Genomic DNA, 15750 nt, shown 5'->3' with positions numbered 1-15750 from the left:
CAAGCAGCTAACCAATATTTCATTTACACCTATGAAATGCTATGCGATTACTGAGGAGTGATTTACTTCCAATTATGTAGTCACTTTTGGAATAGGTGTGAGGTGGTAATGTATGTTTTGTGTATTTGAAGTGGAGAGTTCTACAAATGTTTATTAAGTTTACTTGTTCCGGCTCTGAGTTCAAGTCCTGGATGTCCTCGTTAATTTTCTGTCTGGTTGATCTATAGAATCATTAGCTCTTCCTGTTACATTGATCCTTTTGCCATTATGTAATGTCCTTCTTTGCCTCTTTTGATCTTTGTTGCTTTAAAGTCTGCTTTATCAGAGGCGAGAATTGCATCTCCTGCTTTTTGTGTATTTGTTTATTTTTACTCTCTGATTGGTTGATAAATCTTCCTCCTTCTCTTTGTTTTGAGCCTTTGTGTATTGTTGCATGTGAGATGGGTCTGGATGCAGCATACCGATGGGTTTTGGCTTTTTATCCAATTAGAATATATATAAGTTTAATACTGCCATTTGATGCTAGCTGGCTGTTTTGCCCATTAGTTGGTGTACATTTTTCATTGTGTTAATACTCTTTGCTTTTTGATATATTTTTGGAAAGGCTGATATTGGTTGTTCCTTTATATGTATAGTGCTTCTTTCAGAAGCTCTTGTAAAGCAGGTCTGGTGGTGGTGAAGTCTCTAAGTACTTGTTTGTTCGCAAAAGATTTAATTTTTCCTTCGCTCATAAAGCTTAGTTTGGCTGGATATGAAATTCTGGGTTGAAAATTCTTTTCTTTAAGGATATTAAATATTGGTCCCCACTCTTTTCTGGCTTGTAGGATTTCTGCTGAGAGATCTGCTGTAAGTCTGATAGGTTTCCCTTTATGGGTAACCCGCCCTTTCTCTCTGGCTGCCCTTAGTATCTTCTCCTTCATTTCAACCCTAATAAATCTGGCGATTATGTGCCTTGGGGTTGGTCTTCTTGAAGAGTATCTTTGTGGTGTTCTCTGTATTACCTGGAGTTGAATATTGTCCTGCCTTACTAGGTTGGGAAAGTTTTCCTGCATGATATCCTGAAGAGTATTTTCCAACTTGGATTCATTCTCTTCGTCACATTCAGGTACACCTATCAAACGTAAATTACGTCTTTTCACATAGTCCCATATTTCCTGGAGACTTTGCTCATTCCTTTTTATCCTTTTTTCTCCAATGTTGTCTTCTCGTTTCATTTCACTGAGCTGGTCCTCGACTTCTGATATCCTTTCTTCTGCTTGATCAATTCGACTGTTTAAACTTGTGCATACTTCACGAAGTTCTCGTGTTGTGTTTTTCAGCTCCATCAATTCACTTATATTCCCCTCTAAATTGTCCATTCTCGTTAGCATTTCATCAAACCTTTTTTCAAGGTTCTTAGTTTCTTTGCATTGGGTTAGAACAAGTTCTTTTAATTCACAGAAGTTTCTTATCACCCACGTTTTGAAGCCTGCTTCTGTTATTGGAACACACTCGTTCTCCATTAAGCTTTGTTCCGTTACTGATGAGGAACTGCGATCCCCTGTAGAGGGAGAGGCATTCTGATTTTGAGTATTCTCTGCCTTTTTAGGCTGGTTTCTTCCCTTCATTATATATTTATCCCTCTGTTGTCTTTGTAATTACCGACTTTCTAACTAGGTCTCTGAGCGGATGTCCAACTTTTGATTCCCAGCACCGAAATCTGAGCAATCCACTGCGCCGGCCAAAACAGTGGTGTTAAGATCGATGGTGCTTTTCTGCCCGGGAATCTCCGGACTCTGCACCTAGAACTGCTGCGCTAAGGCGCCAGCAAAACCGCCGCGCCGGCCACAAAAGTCGCTCTGGCTACCCGTGGGGCTCCTCCACTGGGAATCTCCTGGTCCGTGAGCAACAAATATTCGTTTGAAAGTGTGGCGTCCTCTCGTTCTCTGCGCTTTCACTGGGAGCTACGTGCCCGAGCTGCTAGTGATCAGCCATCTTGGATAAATCATAGCACTTTGAGAGGCCAAGGCAGGTGGATCACTTGAGGTCAGGAGTCAAAACCAGCCTGGCCAATATGGCGAAGCCCCATCTCTACTAATATATAACAATTAGCCAGATGTGGTGGTATGTGCCTGTAATCCCAGCTACTTGGGAGGCTGAGGCAGGAAAATTGCTTGAACCTATGGGGCAAAGGTTGCAGTGAACCGAGACTGTGCCACTGCACTCCAGCCTGGGCGACAGAGTGAGACCCTGTCTCCAAAAAAAAAAAGAATGATAGAACTAGTCAGGCACAGTGGCTCGCACCTGTAATCCCAGCACTGCTGGCTTCCCTACTTTTGAGGTTTAGGAACTCAGACTGGCTTCCTTGTTCCTCAGCTTACAGATGCTCTATTGTGGGACTTCACCTTGTGATCGTGTAGCTAATACTCCTTAATAAACTCCCCTTCATATATACATCTATCCTATTAGTTCTGTCCCTCTGGAGAATCCAGACTAATACAGGCTGTTTCTCTTTCTTATCGTTTGTGTGTTCACTGGAGTAGCACTTTTAATTTCCTTCAATAAATTTTCCTTTGCATTCATGACCTGGCTAACTGGTCCCAGAGGCCTAGCCTTCAGCCCATGTCAGCTTTTGATGTTGACTTCCTCACTAAGCTCAACCATTTCTAGTTTTCGATTTAAAGTGAGAGATGTGTGGCTCTTCCTTTCACCTGGACACTAAGAGGCCTTTGTTGGGTTAATTGGCCTCATTTCAATATTACTGTGTCTCAAGGAGTAGAGAGATCCGAGGAGAGGGAGACGAGGGAATGACCTGTCAGTGGAGCTGCCAGAACACACACACATTAAGTTTGCCATCTTATATGGGTGCAATTCATGGCACCCCAAAACACTTATAACAGTAATATCAAAGATCATTGATCACAGATCACCATAATGGATATAATAATAATGTTTGGATATTTTGAGAATTACCAAAATGTGACACAGAGACAAGAAGTGAGCACACACTATTGGAAAAATGGCATCGATAGACATGCTCAATGCAGGGTTGCCACAAACCTTCAATTTGTTAAAAAACAAACAAACAAACAAAAAACCGGTATGTGCAAAGTGCAAAGTACGACAAAACTAGGTATACCTGTAATTCTCATCTCTATAGAAGATACTACCATTTACAATAATAATGATGAAACTTGCAAGCTAGTATCCCTGCAGGGACCATAAGTCCAAATTGCAGCAAGAGAGAGAGGGTGGTACCTCTAAAAGTCTCAGCATAAACTAGGCTTTTCTTTCTATTAATGTAAATGTCCCAAATTAACACTAGAGTAATGATGCATGGGTGGAAGCTGAAAAAGGTTCAGAAATAAGACAGGGAAAGGGATCATGGAGCCCACATAATAAATTTAAAGAGGAGGTAAGATAACAATACCATCACAAAAGATGGGCGATACTAGCACAGAAAGGTTGCAATGAACTAAAAACAAAGAAAGAAAAGCAGGCTTTTAATTCAGTAATGTGCTATGGATTTTCCTTATGGAGGACAAACACATCAATAGCAGGTATTAGTAGTGTATCAAAACCATAGTGATCTCCAAAAAAATATTAATAGTAGTGAAAAAGTTTGTTAGAAAGCAACACATTGGGAATTTAAGAGCTGATGTCATCTTGAAATATTTTTGACAAATTTGCAAGTGTTCATTAAATTTGTGTTTTATCTGACATTCTCCGAACTAAACCGATACACTGAATAAGGTTTATATGATTCTCTCCATATAAAAACTTTCCTATTTTCCCAAATTGAATCCTATTTCTCTTTCTTTCTCTGTCCTACTAAAGATGGTTTCGACTGTCTTACTGAACTGAGTTATTTACTGAGTCACTCTTGTCACTTACTGTCAGTAAAATATTTTAATGACTTAAGACCTTGGTGGTCACACAGTTATTGTACATTTTTCAGTTCCATGGTTTCAATGGTGAGTTTACCCAGTTCCTAACAAAAATTAGCTGCGCATGGTGGTGCATAGCATGGGCATGGTGGTCCCAGTTACTTGGGAGACTGAGGTGGGGGGATCACCTGAGCCTAGGAGTTGGAGGCTATAGTGTGCTGTGATTATGCCTGTGAACAGTCACTGCACTCTAGGCCTGAGCAACACAACAATACCCCATCTCTTAAACACACACACACACACACACACACACACACACACACACACACACACACATATTTGCTTCATTAAAACACTGATGACCATGGCTCACAAGTTATTATTGTATCTCCATTAAAGAGAGAGACAACAAGGTGGGGGAGAAGGGTGACTATGTGAGGAGGAACCCAAGCCCAATGCAATCACTTAAATCCAAATGCAACTGGAGGAAAAAGAAGAATACCAGAAAAGCAAAATGGGATTCATGGACCTAAAGAGAAAATGCTGAATCCATCATCTTGGTAAATAAAAGTCCCAGATGCACTGGGGTCCCTTAGCAAAGGATCTTTCACCCAGAAGATACACAGAGAGTCAAGCCAGGTAACTCCAAGGCCAGCATTTCTCTCACTGAGCTCTTCTGGCTGGCCATGCCTTATGGGGAGCAGGAGCTGCAACACGGGATGGCACAAAGCCCTAGCAAACTGACTCACAACAGTCAGACTGTCTGGCAAAGGAGAGAGATGCTTACTTGGATATCACAGGAGAAGATGGTCTCTTAGGAATGCTTCCAGAAAGCTCGCATCTTCTCAGAGGGGACCCGAAATTCACAGTGGGAAGAGAATTTGCTGTTCGTTGCCCCCGCTTCACCTTCTCCACCTGTAGGGGACATAGGATAGCCACAGTCCATGACTGGCAATACTTCCACAATTTATTAGAATAACTCCCCAGATGGAACAATGCACAGCTTTCAGAGGGATCGATATGAAGCTATAATGTATTACATAACAGGCATCTTTGCAGGGAGGCATGATGAGGTCATCACATTTACATTATCCAGTTAAAAAAAAAACAGCCTCAAAATGCAAAGATTTCCTTCTCCTAGTTATCTTTCAAAGAGTTAAGAACAGAACCATATTATAGTCCTGGACATATAGGAACTGAAAAGAGTGCAAAGATGTAAAATCACTACAAAAAATTATAGGTAGGTAAAAATGTGGTAATAACTTCCAAGACAGTGAGCTGTGGCCCCCGTGGTATACATGGTATAATGGGGTTTGCAACCCCACCCAGTCCTGTAGGTCTTCTCATTACCTCCCTCGGCAGAAAGGAACAGACATCAGTGCCTAGCCTGCAGAAAGTACTCCACAATGGTTAGCTCCCTTTCCTCCCTATCATACTATTCTGCAGCAAGCCCTCATGTGGCCCCCACACTCACATCCATCAGTCCCTTTCAACACTAATCCACTGTATAGTAAAATCCAAGAGTCTAAAACAGGTACTTCTAAGACTCATGACAGATTTGAAAATAAAATATGGTATTATAAAATGCAGTAGTTTTAAAATAAGTCCAGACATTATTTGGTATTCCTCCCTTCAACAGGTGAGACTTAATTCCTCTTCCCTTGAGCGTGGGTTAATCTGAGTGACTTACTTAAAGGACACTGCAGCTTCCCCCTTGCAATCTCTCTGATAGCTTGCTTGGAGGGAAGCCAGCTGTGGCATCATTTGGACACTCAAGCAGCTTTATGAACAGGCCCATGCAGTGCGGAACTAAGGCCTCCTGCCAACAGCCGTGAATGAGCCGTCTCAGAAGAGGCCCAACCATGCTTTCAGATGATGCAGCCCTGGCCAACATCTTGACCACACCTCATGAAAGATCTTGCACCACTAAGTCACTCTGAATTTCTGATCCAAAGAACCCATGAGTTAATACATATTTGTTGTTTTAAGCTGCCAAGGTTTGAGGTGATTTGTTAAGTAGCAATGGATAACTAACAAAAGTAGTATGGCATGTGTAATTTCTGAATAAATAGACACAATTGTGTATAAATAAATAGACACAACTGTTCAACATTTAATTTACTGAAAGTGCCAGTATGCCACCAAAAATGTTTAAGCTGGGCATAGTAGCACATGCCTGTAGTCCCAGCTACTTAAGAGGCTGAGGCAGGAGGATTACTTGAGCCCAGAAATTCAAGGTCAGCCTGAGCAACATAGAAAGACATCATCTCAAAAGAATGTTTAATAATTACTTTTGTAGGTAAAAGTTGACATAGATCCTCAGTTCTAGTTAGGTGCACAGGCAGAACTGACCCAGAATCTGATATCTGTAAAGAGGAAGACCAGGATATTTAGAACATTCCTTCTGACTCCTGTCCTCTGGAGGGCAGGCTGTGACAAGGACAGCATTAAGAATTTGCTCCAAGGTACTAAGACTTAAGAGGGTCCAAAAAGTTAAAGGATTTTCAAAGGTTGGGCAAAATTTTGAACTAAATCTACCCTTTCCTGCTTTGAGCAGTCCCGGGAGACTGATGGAAACAGAGAGCCCAGGTCAAGCACAGAAGTAATCACACCATCAGACAGAACACAGTCTGGAGGAGTGAGTGGGTGGGTGGTTTTAAACTTACCAGAGAGGCCTCTCCTCCCACAAGGGCTTCTTTCCCAACATCTCCTGTGTCAGATGTAGATGTAGATGTAGATGCAGCTTTCTTCTTCTCAATGTTTCGAGTCGGTGAAGATTTGTAAGAAGGGTTAAGAGGGCCAAGAAGAGCTAAACGAGGACAGACAGGGAATACTAGAAAGTTACGGCATAACAGCCAGAAAGACAGAGAGTACAGATGGGAACAGTAGAGCAGAGAGTTGGGAAGAAAACATTTCTATTAAAATATGACCTGGGCAATCAACAGCACACTTTTCTGTTGTACACAGGATGGATCCTAAAAAGGCTCCCATACTCAAGTGTCAAGTTTATTCAAGTTAATTTCAAGGGTTAAAAGTCTGTACTTTGGAGCCACAGAGACCTAGCACTGCCACCTAATAGCTGGATCTCCTTGGGCAGGTTACTTAACCTCTCCAAACATCAATTTCCTTGTGCAGAAAAGGGTTAACACAGCAGATCTGACTGCTGTTCTTGGAAAGACCTGATTACATGGGTGGCCCTTGGCTGGCATCTAGGAACTTAGATTTCAGGAGGGTTCCCACCATTAACTGATGGGTGTCTAAACTGTATTTAAACAGTATGGTTTATACTAAGCACTTCTTTTCTTGTGGGAGTCTGGAATCTGGGTATGTGCCTGGGAGGGGATGCCTACATAACCAGCTCCCAGTAAAAACCCTGGGCACTGAGTTTCTAGCCAGCTTCCCAGCCTGGCAACATTTCATACATGTTGTCACAATGTGTTGGTGCAGGAATTAAGCTTCTCCCGTGTGACTCCACTGGGAAAAGAGTCGTGCAAATCTGCACCTGGTTACCTCTGGACTTAATCCCATATACCTCTTCCATTTCCTAGTTCTTTTCATGTTTCCTCCTGCTATAATAAATCACAGCCATGGGCCAGGCATGGTGGCTCACCTGAGCTTAGGAGGTTGAGACCAGCCTGGGCGACATGGCGAAACATCAGCTCTACAAAAAATACAAAAATTAGCTGGGCATAGGGGCACACACACTCCTGCAGTCCCAGCTACTCTGCAGGCTAAGGTGGGAGGATCGCTTGAGACTGGAAGGTCAAGGCTGCAGTGAGTCAAGATCATGCCACTACACTTCAACCTAGGTGACAAAGCAAGATCCCATCTCAAAAAAAAAAAAAAAGCTAAGAAAGAAAAAATAAGTCACAGCCACGAGTGCAACTATGCGGATTCTTCCAAGTTCTCCTAGTCAATTATCACACCTGGGGAGGTCTTGGGGAACCCTGGCACAACGAATGTCAGAAATGGGAATTGCTGGAATGATCCTGATTTGCTGAAATATGGTAAAATCACATTTTGGGAAAAGGACAAAAGGGTGGAGAACAAACTTGCGGTCCCTGGGTGGCTGTGAAGTTATTCATAGTATAGAACAGCAGCTGAGCTGTTCTGAGAGGTAAAAGTGACCTACGGAATTTAAAGATGACCGATGCAGTTCCAAGACAGTTGGCTCAATGGATCCCCCTGGTTGCTTTTGGCTGTGCTAGCTAAAGTGAGGGAAAAAGTGCAGCCCAGGTGATGCCTTTGGTTTTTGTTTTCTCTTCCAAGTGACAATGAAACATAACTTCCTCACTGTTTGCCAGCAGTGGGTGGGTTGGAATTTAAACTCCAAATATTACAACCAGGACGAGTCTCTATAATAGGTTTTTCTGCTATGGCTTTTGTCTAATGGAGCCTCTGGAAAAAGGGAGATGTGAAAAGACAGGCAATTTTCAGAAAAAATACATGCTTTTGAAGTTTTAAAAATCGACTAGGGACCACTGTAAATATAGAATGTCCTCCATGGGACTCAAAACTATAAAAAGATCCTGGATGCTGCTAGACTGTCTGGGTCACATACAAGTGCCCACAAGACAGGGCTCGTTCTCTGATGGGACCATCAATGATCAAGCTGCTCACGGGCTGTATATTTCTGATGCAGAGTCTGATTATATTCCCAAAAATGATTCCTACAAAGGCTTCAACTCACATCACAGGCGATGTCACTCTTTCAGCCATCCCTGACAGATTGAACTCCATCCCCTCTGGGGAATGTGTTACTACTGTTAATGTTTTGTGCTTAATTTTCTGGAGTAGCTGCAGTTTGTAATAGACTGAGATCCTGACTATATTTCTTCTGCCTTTCTCTCACTACACGTCAGTAAAGCAATTTGTTAAATGCAGCTTTCACTGGAAAGGGATTGATCTTTTCTAGGCTGCTCACTGGATAAACGATAAAGATGAAAGGGCTCAGAGGTGATACAAACCTACTTTAAAATGTTTTGAAAATTTAGGATTTTAACCTAATACTTACACAATATATCTTTCGTTAAATTGGATAAAAATGGGTTTTAAAAAAATGCTTTTGTCCTTTCTTTGAAAGGTCTGGGTGAGAGTAGGGGATGATTAAGAAAATGTAGTTTTGATTATTGAATAGGACATGGAGAAAAAAAACAAAATCCAACACCTGGGGTGATATAGGGATAGGGAAGGACAGTTGTTTTCTGTTTTCCATAACTGCTGCTGGAAGCTCTCTCCTTCTTCTGTGCTGAAAGCACCTTGGACTCAGACCCATGGCTGAGCCTAGATGGTACACGACAGCACGAATATGAGCCGGCAGGGGTGGGGCCAGCTCCTGCATGTCTCCACAGAACACCTCCAGATTCCATCTGCACTTGCCAGGAAGATGAAGTAGGGTCACTGACATAACTGTTTGGGACTGATGGCCTCAGGCAGCCCCCATAAAACCTGGGACTGAGCTGAATTACCTGCACTGGACTGAGCACCCTGAGGCACGAGGCACCACAGTGGGAGCCACGCTGGAGATTGTCTGACCAATGATACCCTGCTGGTGTACCCTAACATCTCCAACTCTGTTTCCAGGGAACCATATGAGCCCATGGGGATCATACTTCCTGTGTGCGTGCCATGATTATCACAACACTGCCTCAGCCCGGGAAGGCATTCAGGTCAGTTTCAACTTACTGGCCAGAGTTGTTCTGGGCTGGAGTTGATGCCACGGGCCAGGTAAAAAGATTCATACAGCAACTGATGGAGGAGGCCATCTGGCTGCCTCAAACAGACCTTTCTGAGGCCAGGTGCAGTGGCTTATGCCTGAAATCCCAGCACTTTGGGAGGCTGAGGTGGGAGGATCACCTGAGTCCCAGAGTTTGAGACCAACCTGGGCAACACAGGGAGACCCCCATCTCTAAAAAAAAAAATATATATATATATAGAGAGAGAGAGAGCTAGATTTGTAGCGCACACCTGTAGTTGCAGCTACTCAGGAGGCTTAGGTGGGATGATCACGTAAGCCCAGGAGGTTAAGGATGCAATGAGCCATGATCATGCCACTGTACTCCAGCGTGGGTAAGAGCAACAGAGAAAGACCTTGTCTTCACAAAAAGAAAATGAAAAGAAAGAGAAAAAAGAAAAAGACAGACCTTCTGGTTAATTAGATTTGCTTTAACTGCTAAGTCCAGAACTCCTAAAGGACATAACTGAGATCAATACTGCAGGATGGTCTCATCCCTTGCTGTGTATGGCCTTACTGAAATATTTTCTGTAAAGACACCTTGGCCGAGAGTCAAGTGGATGAGCTGCACAAAAACAGTTAACATAGCAGGCCTGACTGCTGTCCCTAGAAAGACCTGCTTACAAGGTTAGCCCTTGGCTGGCACCTGGAAACTTAGATTTTGGGAAGGTCCTCCCTTTAACTGATGAGTGGCTCACTGGGCATAAACAAACAACATGGTGTATATTGAATGCCTGCTTTCCTTCTGGGAACCTGGAATTTGAGTATGTGCTGGGCAAGGGGTGCATGTGACCAGCCCCTGTAAAAACCATCGGCACTGAGTCTCTAAAAAGCTTTCCTGGTTGGCAACATTTCATATTTCATACATGTTGTCACAACTCATTGCTGGAGTGAACGGTGTCCTGAGAGACTCCACTGGAGAGGACTCTGGAAGCTTGTACCTGGTCTTCCCTGGACTTTGTCCCATGTTCCTTTCCCCTTTGCTGACTTTGCTTACATCCTTTCATTGGGGATCCTGTGAGTCTTCCTAGCAAATAAGTGATCCTGGAGTTGCTCTTAGGGACCCCTAACATATTCATTATCCTCAAAATGGGGTACTTCCTACTTGCTAGGGTTTTTTGAGATATAACTCACATACCATAAAATTCACCCTTTAAAAAGTATACAGGACAGGGATGGAGGCTCACACCTGTAATCCTAGCACTTTGGGAGGCTGAGGCAGATGGGTCGTGCTTGAGCCCAAGAGTTGGAGACCAGCCTGAGCAACAGACAAAGTGAGACCCTGTCCCTACAAAGAATCCAAAAATTTAGCCAGGCATGGTGACATGTGCCTGTAGTCCCAGCTACTTGGGAAGCTGAGATAAAAGGAAGGCTTGGAGCTCGAGGCTTCAGTGAGCTATAATCACATCACTGCATTCCACCCAGGGCAAAAGAGCAAGACCTTGTCTTTATTTTATATTTATATATAAATATACATATATAATATATATAAATACACAAATATATTTATATTTATATACAAATATATAAAAATATATATTTATTATATATATACTGTCTTTATATAGATAATAAATATATATATAATACATATATATATACACACACATACATATACACACACAATTTGAGGTTTTTAGTACATTCACAAGGTTGTGGAACCATAACCACAGTCTACTTCTACAACATTTTCAAGATTTCTCAAAGAAATTATTTGTCCATTAAGCAGTCACTCCCCTTCCCTCCTTCCTCCAGTCTCTGATAACCACCATCTACTGTCCATAGAGATGGATTTTTCTATTTCAGACATTTCACATAAATAGAAGCATACAATTTGTGGCCTTCTGTGACTGGCTTATTTCACTTAGCATAATATTTTCAAGGTTCATCCATCTCGTGGCATGTATCTGTATTTATTTATTTATTTATTTTTTGAGATGGAGTCTCACTCTGTCACCTAGGCTGGAGTGCAGTGGTGCCATCTCAGCTCACTACAGCCTCCACCTCCTGGGCTCAAGCGATTCTCCTGTTTCAGCCTCCTGAGTAGCTGCGATTACAGCTGTGTGCCATCACGTCCAGCTAATTTTTGAATTTTTAGTATTTTTAGTAGAGATAGGGTTTCACCATGTTGACCATGCCGGTCTCAAACTCCTGACCTTGGGTGAACCATTCGCCTCGGCCTCCCAAAGTGCTGGCATTATAGGCATGAGGCACCGCCATTGGCCTGTATTGCTTTTTACAGCTGAATAATATTCTACTTTATGGGCATATCACATTTTGTTTATCTATTCATCCACTGAAGGACATTTGAGTTGTTTCCACTTTGTGGCTATTGTGAATAAGTTTTTGTGCAAACATATGTTTTTATTTTCCTTGGCTGTATACCTAGGAGTGGAATTGCTGGGTCATATGGGAACTCTATGCTTAAGTTTTTAAGGAATTGTCAGGCCACGTTCCACAGCAGCTGCATCATTTTATATTCCCACCAGCAGTGTGTGAGGCAAGAGTGTCTCTACCTCCTCCCCTTTAAAAAAAAAATTCTAGTCATCCTGGTGGGTGTGAAGTGGATCCACTCTGGTTTTGATTTTCATTTCCCTAATGATTAATGATGTTGAGCATCTTATGTACTTATTAGCTGTCTGTATAACTTATTTGCCTAAACAGTATAACTCTTTGGAAGCAACTACAACTAGGCAGAAGTTTTATGTCATTTATGTATCATCACACTGAGTACTCTATCTTGGGAATAGAGAGCAGATCTGACCTTAGATGGACACAGTACTGCTCATCTGCAAACAAAGAGAATGCCAGCCCCCATGAATCGTGACATGATGACTCGATCTGCTTTGATAAAGGCAGGGCTTTGATGGTCTGGCCTAGCGTTTCTGACTTCAATGTGCAGGTTGGGTGGGGCTTTCTGACCAAACTCCTAGATGCTGCTGCCATTGCTGGTCCATGGATCACATTTTGAGTAGTGAGGCTCTAGACTTCTGTTGAGCTTTTATTCTGTGCTAATCATTGTGTTATCTCATTTGCGTGCACTATCTCATTTAATCCTCACAACAATTTTAAATAGCTCCATCTTACAGATGAGAAAACTGAGGTTTAGAGAAGTTAATTAACTTACCCCAAATAGTGAGGGCTAGTGAATGGCAGAGCTAGCTATGGGACTCCCCAGACTGGTCTACAGGCTATTTTGCCACACCATCTCTTAAGAAAAGTCTACTAACCTCCAGCGTTCATCAAGTGGAGTTTTCTTCCCCTAAAATACATGCTCTCACTCATAAAATAATTTACTCACCTCTGTGACACTTAAAAGAAACATAAAACAGCAAAACAATTATAGAAGATGTTATTAACCAATGAAGACATTTCACAACACCAGCAAACAGGAAGCAAAATCCAAAAATTCAGGAGTAAATCCTAGGCTGACCAACACCTCTTTGGGCATTTTCCTTGGTGTTACCAGCTTAGCCTCTTTTACCTGAGTTACTGGCCTGCCCAGAGAGCCTGAATGAAGTTCTGTTTCTCGCTAAAGAAGACTGTGTAGGTGTCAACAGTCGCAAAAGAATGGCTTCCATTTCACTAAGGTACATGTGATGAGCTGAAGGATGGAATCAAATGAAAATTAAAAAAAGCAAAACTAAAACAAAACAAAACAAAACATTTAAACAACACAATGCATGGTGCAAATTAACTTTTGGGTGGCAGAACAAACGTGGAAAATAAAAATATTTGAACAAAGGATAGATTTGGAGTTCATCGTAGTAAAAGAAAACAACTAATGTGTCCTTTAGAGTTTGGGAGAGTGCATTAATTGTCACGAGGTACCAGAATCCATTCAATATGCTACTGCGGTACAGTGACCTGTATCACTCAGAATTAACCGACCTCCTAGATGTAATATGGACTCAAGAAATCATTTATGGCCATGCATGGTGGCTCATGCTTGTAATCCCAGCACTTTGGGAGGCCAAGGCAGTTGGGTCATTTGAACTCAAGAGTTTGAGACCAGCCCAGGCAACATGGCAAAATCTCATCTCTACAAAAAATAGAAAAAAATTAGCTAGGCATGGTGGCGTGTGCCTGTAGTTCTAGCTACTCAAGGCTGAGGTGAGAGGAGGGCTTGAGCCTGGGAGGCAGAGATTCCAAGTGAGCCAAGACTGTACCACTGCACTCTAGCCTGGGCAACAGAAAGCCTGTCTCAAAAAAAGAAAAATCCTTTACTCCAAGTAGATCTAACATTGAAAAAAAATTATGCCTATAAAACACTTGTTTTAGGTCCTCTGCTAAGAAAGATTTCATAACACACTGATTTTTAAATGAAATGTCATCCTATAATAGTATAAAAATACATATTTTCATACCTTTTCCATGTCAATAAGGGCAAAAATTAGGTGAGAGGCACAAAAATACAGTCAACTAATTATCAGCTTTAATGAAAGACAGTAGTATTCATAATCTAGAAGTCAATGACCAAAATATTTAGATCATTTTTGAATGTACTATATATGGCAATGAATTAATTTTTCTCTCACTCTGTATTCAGCTCTTCATCACTTCCAGGTTCCTGGTGCTTACCACGAACTGCATCACAGATCAGTAGCGTTATGAACTTTATAGGGTCTTTGACACACATAACACGCCTCTGGGATAGAGGTACAAGGTCAATGTCAGTGGAAACAACCAGGAAGGCACACCAGCCTCTGCCAAGTTACAACTAGCCTCCTGCTCTGCCCTTGGTGATAACTTGTGCTAAACACTCCACTGACACCTGACACTTCTTCAGTGTTGCTTTAAAATAGACATTTAGTGCATGGAGAGCTTTCCTCACTTCCTTAACCTGTATGCTCTGAAAGGTATAAACTCAGACTTTCAGTGACTTATCTGAGCCTCTGTGAGGATGCAGACCATGTTAAATCTACTCAGGTTCTGGAACTGGCACACGTCCTATACATATTATCTCCCAACTCAAAACAGAGTGCCCATCCTTTTCCTCTTTTGGAGGCCTCATTAGTTCTGTGCTTCTCTTTTCATCTACAAAATGGGCAGGCCTATAAACCACAAATGACTGCAGAGCCCCACTTTTCACATATCTAAGCCTCCCATGTAACTATAACTTATCAATTCTGCTCTTTCTGGCTAATCAACTATATTCCATCATTGACCAGGCAATTACTTTAATGGTCACATCTGCCCACTGGCTAATTAATTCCTGAGGAGGATAACTCCTACATGCAATGTAGAAAGCAGAACAGTCTCTTTCAGACTGGGAGATTGTATTAATTCCTGCCTCTATTTAACAACGACCTGGCTCTAAAGAGCCATGCCATGTTCCAAAGTCTCACTGACAAGGCCCTAGGACTCCCACATTCAGACCACAAGACTAGGACAATGATGGTATCTGCAGAAGGCTCAAGAGGAGGCTCTCACAAAGACCAATGTTAAGATGCTCATACCAGAAAATAAACGAACTGGAGAGACCAAGTCTACACGTTCACTTGCCTCGGTCTGGGGAATGGGATATTGCCACAGTGGACGAAGACAGGCGTTTACTCATGGGAGGCTCCGTCGGCTTTGGCAAATTCATAGTTGATGTTGAAAGTTTGTCACATGCTGCAGAGAAATGCATTAAAGACATTGGTATTCATCACACTACTGTAGAACCGAGAAACACATATCCCAAAGTGTCCTTCCTGTCCTCATCCACACACCTCCTAAATGCTGTGGCACAGTATGCTCTGCTTTCATCATCCTGGCATCTCATTATCCTAATCTGGAAATGCCCAGGCTACAGCAGCCCTTGGTCTGCAGCAATATCTCTGCAATTTCTTCACTCTGTTGTCATCTTCAATTTCAAACGTTCAACCTCGCTCAACTGTTCAACTAAAGCCATGTTAATCCCACCAACAAATCATTTTCTTTTGTCTAGAGCTTTCTGTGTATGCTTACATCACAGGAAAACAAAACCAACCTGGACCCAAAGACAAATCACCACTGGAAGACGTCCTATGGTCTGACTGTCACTGCTTGCTGAAACCAATTCTTTTCTGAAGACTATCTGTAGCTCAGGTTGGAGAGAAATGAAATCTGCCCTCTCGGAGTTGTATTTAAATGCAGAACAGCCTCGTTAGTAGTTGGTTTTCTTTC

At 42.2% G+C, this 15750-nt stretch overlaps 1 protein-coding gene across 11 annotated transcripts in view; it reads right to left on the bottom strand.

Annotated features, from left to right (window-relative positions):
- MAP7D2 (MAP7 domain containing 2) overlaps positions 1-15750 on the bottom strand; it is a 111961-nt gene that overhangs the window by 28102 nt on the left and 68109 nt on the right. For 3 of the 11 annotated variants that reach the window (XM_012433899.3, XM_021674798.2, XM_012433923.3), the window contains 3 exons: positions 15106-15216; positions 6533-6699; positions 4654-4781 (listed from right to left, as the gene is read on the bottom strand). In XM_012433899.3, coding sequence (XP_012289322.1) covers positions 4654-4781; positions 6533-6699; positions 15106-15216 — 406 coding nt within the window. Of the gene's footprint in view, positions 1-4653; positions 4782-6157; positions 6233-6532; positions 6700-13084; positions 13205-15105; positions 15217-15750 lie in introns of all 11 variants that reach the window. The other 8 variants (XM_012433905.3, XM_012433918.3, XM_012433928.3 and 5 more) reach the window with 5 other exon arrangements.

The sequence above is a fragment of the Aotus nancymaae genome, unplaced genomic scaffold (assembly GCF_030222135.1).
Source record: "Aotus nancymaae isolate 86718 unplaced genomic scaffold, 86718_ANA_hifiasm-v0.15.2.pri h1tg000058l, whole genome shotgun sequence".
In the NCBI taxonomy this organism is placed as follows: Eukaryota; Metazoa; Chordata; class Mammalia; order Primates; family Aotidae; genus Aotus; species Aotus nancymaae.
This window is presented reverse-complemented; position numbering and strand designations above follow the sequence as displayed.